At 34.2% G+C, this 10,194-nt stretch overlaps 1 protein-coding gene across 2 annotated transcripts; it reads right to left on the bottom strand.

Annotated features, from left to right (window-relative positions):
• Positions 1-1,918: 1,918 nt before the first annotated feature.
• Positions 1,919-8,267, bottom strand: LOC141829031 (putative protein phosphatase 2C 38). 2 transcript variants are annotated; one of them, XR_012601866.1, is made up of 5 exons: positions 7,772-8,267; positions 6,865-7,232; positions 3,391-3,627; positions 2,295-2,813; positions 1,919-2,182 (listed from the first exon to the last, which is right to left on the bottom strand). XR_012601866.1 is itself a non-coding variant. In XM_074716442.1 (4 exons), the coding sequence occupies exons 1-4, from the start codon at positions 8,067-8,069 to the stop codon at positions 2,598-2,600; spliced, it is 1,119 nt and encodes a 372-aa protein (XP_074572543.1). In that variant the 5' UTR covers positions 8,070-8,267; the 3' UTR covers positions 2,240-2,597. The 2 variants fall into 2 exon arrangements, 1 of the variants encoding a protein (XP_074572543.1); XM_074716442.1 differs by lacking the exon at positions 1,919-2,182 and having other exon boundaries at positions 2,240-2,813.
• Positions 8,268-10,194: the final 1,927 nt, after the last annotated feature.

Below are 10,194 nucleotides of genomic sequence, written 5' to 3'. Positions count from 1 at the left end.
GTTTAGAGGTTGATATATGATATAATTTTTTTAAAAAAATTAGCCTCATTAATTTTTGAGATTGTGGCCATGTGATTTTTGAAGTTACACGTTAATGTAAACAGGTACTATATTGGTGAAAAATATTATAAAAATAAACTAATAATTACCGGATTAGACTAAAATATACAATTTGACTTCACAATTATCTCATCTTTCCATTTGAAAAAAATACATCGACGTCGAAAAGATAATATTCAAAGAAATAAATCAATAATTATATGATTTGATTAAAAAGGTTCTACCTTGAGGTCATTTGACAAAAAAAATACGTAAAAAAATAATATTAAAAAAATAAATTAATAGTCATTTGATTTGGCTTTATAATTAGTTGGATTTTTAAAAAATATTTATTTAAAAAAATCGGTTAGATTTTTATTAGAAAAATTAATATTTTTTAAAAAATTATTCTTTTATAAAAAAAAATCAATCCATATATTAATCATATTTTAAATTAATATAATTTATAATTTTTTTCTCTATAAAATTTCCTCAGAATTATATCTCTATAATAGTTATCTTTTAAGTAAATTATTAGATTTATTAATAATTTTTATATTGATTTGATATTAATGTATAGTTATATATAAAATTATTATATAATCTTTTAGGGGCAAGTAATGAAGTAAATTTTTTAGTTAATTAATTACACTTGATTATTAGAGGTCGATCCTTTCAAAGTGATCTCCTCATCCCTGATTGTCATTTTTTTCTATTCAATGAGATGTTTACCTTTGTTTCATGTATTGTGTGACTTGAATGTGTTCGATGAAATGTTTGTATGAGCGCATATAAATTCTTCAACACCTCAAGTCCACATTCAATGAGGGAACTACTTCAACATAATAATAGGAGGATCTCAACTTGATATCAAATGGGTTAATAGAATTTTAAGCTAAGTATGAGACAAGATTTGAGAATTTAGAAAAAAAAAATTGAAGCAACATTGGTCATAAACTCATAATAGTAAAAGAACTGAGGAGGATGATGACTTTAACTTAAACATGCCAATTAAAGAAGAAACAAATTCTCAACAACAACATCAACAACAAGATAGTCATAAAGATAATTTGCACAAAGAGTTAAACTTTAATAATGATAAACCATCACAATCATTGTGACATTCATAATTGAAATCATTGCATCTACAACAATTTCTATTTCTTTCATACAAGGTAAAAAAATGGTAGCCTACAACAATATCTGATCGATCATAGGTCCTTAACAGAAAAGAAAGTACTCACATGCTCATAAATTTTCGATGAAGACCCAAAGGAAATTTTCCAAATTAAGTGACAATTGATGTACAATAGCAAATTATTTTATACAAATCATAGGGTATGACGTTTAGATATACTATTAGATTTAGATAATATTTATCATTTCTATTCAAAATTATTAAACTTATTAATAATTTTTATATTAATTTTATATTATTACATGATTATATATAAAATTATTATGTAATAATTTTTTTATTAATCAATTCTATTTGATTATTAAAAATTAATCCTTCGAACTGATCATCCTATCCCCATTCTCATTTTTTTCCTTCAATTTTCCATGAAATAGAATACCTCATTCTCATGGGACACAAATTCCTATCAAATTAGGTCTGGATTAGTATCGAAGTTGAAACAAATCAAGCTCAATTTAGATTCCAAATGATTTATACACTAAAAGGACGTCAACATTCATCAGGTTGTACAGGTCTGAGATAGCAAGGGAAAGAACTTTTTTTCACAAAAAGTAAACTTATTGAAGGGCTGGTTTACATATTTGCTTTTGGATTATTACACTAGAGGTCTGAGGCAGCCGGGAAAGATTTTTTTTTCACGAAAGATTTAAAAAAATTGAAAAATATGCCATTCTTGGCTTATTCAAGGGTCTGCTTTACAAATTTGCTTTTGGATTATTACACAGTGATTTACTAAAAGGCATGGAAAGACCAGTTGATCCAAATATGTGATGATGGAACAACTTGCCTAATGATGGATGCCATATTACATGCTTTTATGGCCTTTATCACGAACGGGAGGAAAGACGATAAAACTAAGATGCTGGATCCAGATTCATCATCTCACCCTCACGCTAACACTTCCTTCGAGAGGAAAAGAGTGATGAAAAGCTGGAAACAGCCACACTGCCAAATCAAAGAGTTATGATGAAGAAACTCAGTATTCAAATTACAGCACGTCTCTAACAAATAACAATAAGAAGAAGCACAATATTAGTGATCACTCAGGTCCTCATACCTGTAGTGCACAGGCTGTGACTTCGGACAAAGATTTTGACACATTTAAAGCCAGCCTTTCACTGTCAAGGCAAACCAGAGAGTTATGTAATAGCTAAAGGTTATCTATTTCCAGTGCAAAACTGCAAGTTATCAAGTTAGATAAAAGAATGTTATTCCTTCAGTGCTATCCTTCTCGCCTTGGATTACTAAAATTATGTGCCAACCTGAAAACAGATTTGTGCTTGTAGAGTAAGGGAAAATTTTGAATCAGTTATGAGGAGGCCCAGCATGAAGGATCTGGAACAGCTCGACTAATGCTTGCTTAGACAGGAACACCAGCTCCTTTCAGTGAAAGGACAGGACCACGATGGAAGTTTTGGCTTATCAGATTAGGATCGAGGAATAAAACTATAACAGTGATATCATCATGAAAATGTCTCCTGACTCCACGATCAATCTTTGTCAGGTCAGAGTAGCTCATCTCTCGTTTCTTTGCTGCCACTTGCAGTGCAGCTTTGACAAGTTTTCTTGCAATACCCTGAAACATTATTGAATGACAAATGCTATGAGAAATGGTATCAGATGGTGGAACATCAAAAACAAATCTAGAGAACACAAGTTGCACAGGTCTTGATTTTGCTAACATGAAGTAGCAATCTAATATATTGGATAATGAATGCCCGAAGTATGCTACAACTGGAAAATATGCATGCACAGACAGTACGAAACAAGCAAGAATGCCAGTGCAACTCATATTTGTGAAATATCTTAGGGAGACGAGATTTTTTTCTAGAGACATGCATGTTTTGTTTAAAGGGTGAAATAAAGTAAAATCTGTAAAATGCAAGATAGTTACAAATGAAGGTTTCAAAAATATTTATCCAATGGCAATTAGACATAGTAAAATCTGTAAAATGCAAGATAGTTACAAATGAAGGTTTCATCAAAGTATTTATCCTATGGCAATTAGACAACTTCAGTTCTGTTTGTTTATTTGCAGGACATAATCCAACATGCAGTCAGTCAGTCATATGTAAAGCACAGGGTGCTCCAAATGCACAGAGCAAATTTCACAGTTCCAACAAGAAAATGTGGAAAAAAGTAAGACAGCTTACATTCCGTGGCGAGTTGTGAATCATATTCGCAACCTCTTGATTGCTCAAATGCTCCCATAGACCATCTGATGCGAAAATCAAAAATTGATCTTGAGGAGAGAGTTTATGCGTTACTATTGATGGTTCAGGACTAAGGATCGGTTTGTGGAAGGGCTCAGGAAGGCGGAATCTGGATATTAAAGGCTCACAGTTAAACTCTGCATCTTTTAGATATGCATCTCCGATGGATCTTGAAACCTGCAGAAATGTACGAAGCAAATGAAGGATAATCACAAATAGTTCAAGCCAATGTTTATAAACTCGGGGTATTCTTGTAACAAAATACCCATAACATGAAATTAAAATGAATGCAGTGCTAAAGGACATCTTTATAATCCAGTAAAAAAGGACAGTCTGGTGCACAAAACTCCTGCCATCTATATAATCCAGTACAAAGGCCAATTTCATTGTAAAAATGAGGATTCCTCAACAAACTATTAATCATTGCAAACTTAAGAAGTACAGAATATTAAATCCAAAAAGATAAGATATCGGTTAATTCAGAGGTTGAGAGCAAAATTGTAAATTCACAAGATATCAGGTTGCTTCAATGTGCACACATACACAGAATAGATGGAAATAGGAAAAAGTATCAAATGCTCACACAAAATAGCAATTGATTACACGAAATATCAAATTTCAACCTAGTGCCAAAACAATGATTGCTTTATAAAGTTGTGCACATATCCCTACAATAAGAACTAGGACAAAGTATCAAAGTGGTGTTACATTCCACAAGATATCTAGGTTGTCTCATTGTGTGTGCATGCACACGCACAAATTAGATGGAACTAGGACAAAGTATCAAATAATTACACAAAACATCAAATTTCAATCTGGTTATTCTGTACATGTCCCAGCACTAAAAGCTAGGACAGAATACCAAATGCTTACACCTATACTCATTCTTGAAAAAAAAAGATAAACTTTCAATATGGTGAGAGAAAAATGCCAGCTTTATACTATTACGCATGTCCCTGCATTAAGAACATGGACAAAGTATCAAATGCTTCCACCTCTACTCATTCTTGAATCAAAAATAAAATTTCAATCTGGTGCAGAAAGAATGATATGATTCTTGAAAGAAACGTAAGAATTTACAAAAATTAATGCTCTCATAGCAAAAGCAAATCAATTAAGCTAATAAAGTGTGTTGATCATGTGACTAAAAGCTAGCATGTGATATTGAGTCCATTATCAGATGTTTTTTCCCTAGGTGATTAGACATGAAAACTCTCGTGGAACTAAACTTCATCTTTTGAGTTATACGCAACATGACAATAACGAACTTGCCACCTACAAATTTTTGTTAGGTTGTAAAATATAATAAACAAAAGGTATATTCTAAAAATATAAATTATATTAGATTTCTTAATCAAAATTCTATCTAAGATAGCAGTTCATGAGACCACTAATTGCACCGGACTATTCAACTATTTATGCTAATCATAACATATTGGTTTAAAGAGAAGTCTTATGTTCATTATCTGGCAGCAAGTCATCTAATATATTCAACCATAAAACTCCCTATTGCAATTTTGTCTTCAAAAGGGAGTCTCTGCAGTAATAAATTATCACAAGGAAAAGAAAATATTGTATAAAGTCTCAAGAATAGCAAGTGGAGCAATCAGAAAAAAGAATTTTCAAATATATAAAAGTATTACATAAAGTTTCATTTTTATCCACATTGAAGAAGGCAACTACATAATGGTTCATGCTAATGCATGGTAATTTCCTTGGAGGATTAGAAGAAAGTACAAAGATCATAAGTTAAGCATATAAAAAGAATAAACAAACAAACAAAACGTTGATATTAGGATAGGCTGTTTTATTTAAAAGGATACAATATTCGATCTCCTATTTCCTCTATGAAGATTTTTTTCTGATCATAAATGAATTAGCATCTAATGCCCCCCTTTTGTAAAATCTCCAAGAGGACATTTTGCATTCATTGCATAGGCCCATTTAACACATTATCTGTTGTTACCTTCGCATGCCATCTATTATCATAATTCGCAAAATCAGATGATACTAATATGGATTGCTCGAGTTGAATCACTATCAACAAAGACTAATCTAATTTTTCCAAGAACTTGACATCTCATAATGATTGAGACCTTGAAAAAAACTAGGCATTCAAAGATACTAGCTAGCAATTAGTTTGTTTCACTACAGAGACACAATAATCTCTCTTGACTTATAATTTCCTTTCCTTCAACTAAAATCCAATCCATATGTATCAACAACCCAATTAACCCCTATAACATGGGCTATTGAATACTAACACTTTTACTGAAAATATATCAATAATCTAGTATTACTAAGAAATCTATACTAAGAATCAGATTTTGTTAATATTTATAATCTATTTTTATATTCATTAAATGTTTTTGTGGATAAATATGACTTATTATTTGTCAATTTATCATTAATAACTTGATGCGTTATAACCCATAATAAACACTCTTCATAAGATTCTAGAACATTTTCAATATATAATTTTATTACATCTTTCTTTATTTTTATTTTTTTAAGAAAAACATTCCTACTCATTTCAATTTCATCAATCCTACAGATATTATGCTACTAATACTTAGATCCTTGACCTTCAATCCCAAAAAGATATGAACTTTGACAACCATGCTTATTATTATGCATAGAAGGAATGTAAAGCAAGTTTTAAAATATCGAGCCGTGCCGGAGTTTTGATCCCGAACCGGAACGATACAGTTTCAGTACCGTATCGTACCGTGCCGGTATAATTTCGATATTTTTAAAATATAAAATATATTAATTAAAATAAAAAATTTAATCTAAATATTTAAAAATAAAAAATAAAATTTTTTGATAATTTTATAGGTTTTAATAAAACCTATTTAAATTATTCTGAATTATAATTTTGAACTATAGTTAGGAATTGATTATTAAAACTTAATTAAATCTTAAATTTTAAAAAAACGAAAAAAAAGAAAAATCGCGTTCGGTACGCGCGGCCCGCACGCGGAGCGTCACCGGCCCCGGGTGGAACCTCCAGTGGCGTCGCCGGCCCCAGGCGGGACCTCCGGCGACATCGCCGGGCTAAGGCGGTGCCTCCGGAGGCGTCGCCGAGGCCGCACGACGCCTCCGGAGGCATCGCCGAGGCCGCACGACGCCTCTGGAGGTGTCGCTGAGCCCGGGCGATGCCTCCGGAGGCGTTCCCCGGCCAGAATTGTTATGTCGTGTGCCGGTGCAAGTGCCTCGGCGGAACGAAAATTTTCGCCCGTATCGTCTAATACGGCACAAAATTTCAATCCTTGATGTGAAGTATACTTACCCCATTGTGCAATATATGAAGTATAACAAGCATGAAAAACATTCTCTTATTAAACAAAAATGCATATGGATAATGATAATGTTATGTGAAGGTTTTTGAGGTATGGTCATAAATGAAGTTACCTGTATAAGGCCTTTCACACGCCAAACTTTGTGCTTCAAAACAACTATCTGGGGATCATTGGGATGCAATGAATGCAATTCCTCCCTCACAGATTCAAAACTCGCATTGTGCTCTGCAGACATTTGTACTGCTGTAACCTCTCTAATACCTCGCTCAATTCTTCCTAGCACCACACGTGAATCTCCAACATTTGCCACATAAAGCATACCACCAGATATGATACCGACCAAACAACATGAACCAACAGAGGCAATCTGGGGCTTATTGAGCCACTGCTTTCTGACAATAGAGATGAAACCCTCTTCTGTGGCTGAAAATGCCTTCCTTATGACATCTACTGAAATACCTTCTTGTTCTGATGCAAATCCTGGACAAAATAGAGCGTCACAAATTAGAACAATGAAAAAAAAAAGAGACAAATGTATCTTCAGACAAACAGATTGAATAGCAAGGATTTTCAATTTTGAGCATAAGACCTGAAATTTTCATAAGAAGATAAGCCTGAAATAAACTCATAAAAGACCGCTGAATAAATGAAATGTGGTTGTTGACATATAAGTGAAATTATTCATCTTTGATAAATTTTCAGGCAATATTCACAATATAGAAGATGAAATAACCAGGAAACCATCAGTTGCCATCCCTGTTAGTATCTAATTTGAATCTAACCTAAAGAAGGTAAAAGAATCCGTGACACAACATCATATATGCAAAATAATTGAATAAGCTGTCACAAATTTAGCATAGAAACAGAACAACTCATTAGGGTGCCCAAAATTCTGGCGCAATATAAACCCGAATTCCAACAAAGAAAGTACCAACTAATTCAAACCAGAGGATGGCTAGCGTATGACAAATGAGACTCTACGTGGTTACATATAAAGAAAACAAAAGAAAAAGGCTTACTTTTGAGGTTAGCAAATAAATGCTCCGTGATGTACCGCGACGTCTCCGGCCCGCCGTGCCCATCGTAGACCCCGACGAACGTGCCGCGCGTGCCCTCCCTCCAGCTCAGCGGGCCCGACTCGATCTGGCTTCCGTCTTCTAGAAGATTATTCGCCTGCGACACCGCCATGGAAAACTCCCCGACGGCGTGGCGGCCGAGATCCTTGTACCAGAGGAGGCGGTCGGCGCGGCTGACTGTTCCACCATCCCGGACCTCCGGCTTCCAGCAAGGGATCATGATCCTCATCAGCGCGATCATGCAGCACCACTCCGTCACGTCCAGCACCACCACCAGGGTCACGATGACCGGAAGGCAAACGTCCAGATAGGGATCGACCTCGAACGATTGGCGCGCCTCCGACCGCGACGGGGAGACCGACGCCGAGATAGCTCCGTCGAATGTGGCCGGATACGGGGAAAACGGAAGAAGTGGAGGCTTCCGCGAGCGCAGGGTTGGGGTCGGCCGTCAGCGGTGGGGGTTTTCTTTCTGTCTCCGCACTCGCGAGGGCCGATGTGCGGGGGCGAGGGCTACGTTTATATACTATTTAATTAACCGTATTTACTTAATTTTTTAAAACTAGCATTTTTGGACACGACGGTAATTAAGGGGAACTTGCTACAAAATGACATTTCTGGACACGCATTTAGTTCTCTTGTATTTACTAAAACACCCCGCATGGTTGCTTATTCAATCGAGGGTATTTTCCGGAGTTTGGTTTGCGAAATTCCGGCTCATTTTTAACGATTAATGATTGGAAATACGGACGGTGGAGGTGCGAGCGAAGACCATAAGTTTGACCAAGAAGAACCGCCTGTTTTGTAGTCGCGCCATTTCCTTGTTTAGTTTCACATTTTGTGGAGTTCCGGTGGATTAGGAACAGATGATAAGTTGACTGTGTTATATAATAACACCAAATACAAGGCAAATTTATTGCCATAGTAATTAAAATAAATCTAAAACTATAATTAGCGGTTATTTAGTAGTTGACATTATTAAATCCTTATTTAGTTTTTGTATATAACTCACTTATGAAATAATTAGATAAAGGGATATATATATCGACTATATCTTCTAGATCCATTGCTCAAGGATGAGTTTGCTATTGGCCAAAGACCACTTACGAATTACGATGAAAGATTAAAAGGTTAACTCACTATGTTCGAAGACCACATTGAACCTTTATTAAAATCTCGCTTACAATTAACAAATTTTCTAAAGCTCTCTGATACAAGATTAACTTTTACTACCATTGTAGCCTTATCAAGACTTTTAATTGTGCTAGTAATAAATATATTTTTTTATAAATATAATAAAATGAATTTTGTTATATACTATATTAAATATTATAAACAAATTTTTTCTTAAATCCTAAATCTTGAACGATATTGCCTTTGTCTCCGAGCACCATACCTTGTTTCAAAATCTTAAATCATATTTTTTTTCTCTAAACCCTAGATTATGACTCATTGCTTCTGCAAGAATCATATCCAATACACCTCAAAGTCGTTAATCTTCTAATAATAGCAACGATATTTGTCTTCCTTCCTTTATTCTTGTTAAGTATTTCTTCTGTTCTATTCTAACTTCTTTTATGTTGCCAACTATAAAGCTCGTCCTCTTTTTTCTTTTTTTTTTCTTTTTTTTTTGCTTCATCTTCTATTAAATAGTTATTTTTAGGCGTAATATTAACTTCTTCTCTAAAAAATTGTCTTCACTCTTCCTCTTTTTTATTTCTTCTTATATCTTACCTGTCATGATCATCAAAAATCATGCTATCTTCTTGTTGGGTTTCGGTAAGTGCATTTAAAAATTTTATATTTCTCTAAACATATAACAAAAATATAATAAATAATTTTATTATTAACTACACATAAAAATTCATACGAAGATACATGCACACATATGCAAATATAATCATATAAATAACATGAACAAGTTGCACCTTTTAGATGTGCGAAGTGGAAACGACATCATAGTAGCCTTGAGAATAGTTGCTTCTATTTGTATGCACGTCAAGATTTCCTTGAGATAACTTTTCTAAGTCATGTGTCATGTCTGCATTTCGATACTAGTTGAAAGAGAGACAAATAATCCGAGAGAAGACCTATGGTTCGATTCGGTATCCTACGGCTCAAAATAACCCGACGATATGAATCGAATTGAACGAAGATAATCATATCACCGTTTGAAAGTCGGATGGTTCGCTATCAACAAAGGGCAGCGAATCTAATGGTGTGGTAGTTACAACAACAATAATTGTCTGTCGAAACAACCGTCATTGAGATCGTAGCTTATTATGGTTTGTCTACCCTTGTTTATGCGATCAGTGTTGGATATGATTTTGCAAGGCAAAATTAAAGTGCCATCGATCGTTGGAAGTCTG

The sequence above is a fragment of the Curcuma longa genome, chromosome 5, assembly GCF_044706935.1.
Source record: "Curcuma longa cultivar G26 ecotype Majalengka, Jawa Barat chromosome 5, ITB_CL_G26_1.1, whole genome shotgun sequence".
Classification (NCBI taxonomy): domain Eukaryota; kingdom Viridiplantae; phylum Streptophyta; class Magnoliopsida; order Zingiberales; family Zingiberaceae; genus Curcuma; species Curcuma longa.
This window is presented reverse-complemented; position numbering and strand designations above follow the sequence as displayed.

Bases quoted from the DNA above. Each gene is read 5' to 3' on its own strand.
- LOC141829031 (XM_074716442.1), bottom strand. From the start codon at position 8,069: ATGATCGCGCTGATGAGGATCATGATCCCTTGCTGGAAGCCGGAGGTC. The intron at 3,628-6,864 runs GTAACTTCATTT...ACATTTCTGCAG, and splicing joins GTGTGAAAGGCCTTATACAG to GTTTCAAGATCCATCGGAGA. The intron at 2,814-3,390 runs GTAAGCTGTCTT...ATAATGTTTCAG, and splicing joins TTCACAACTCGCCACGGAAT to GGTATTGCAAGAAAACTTGT.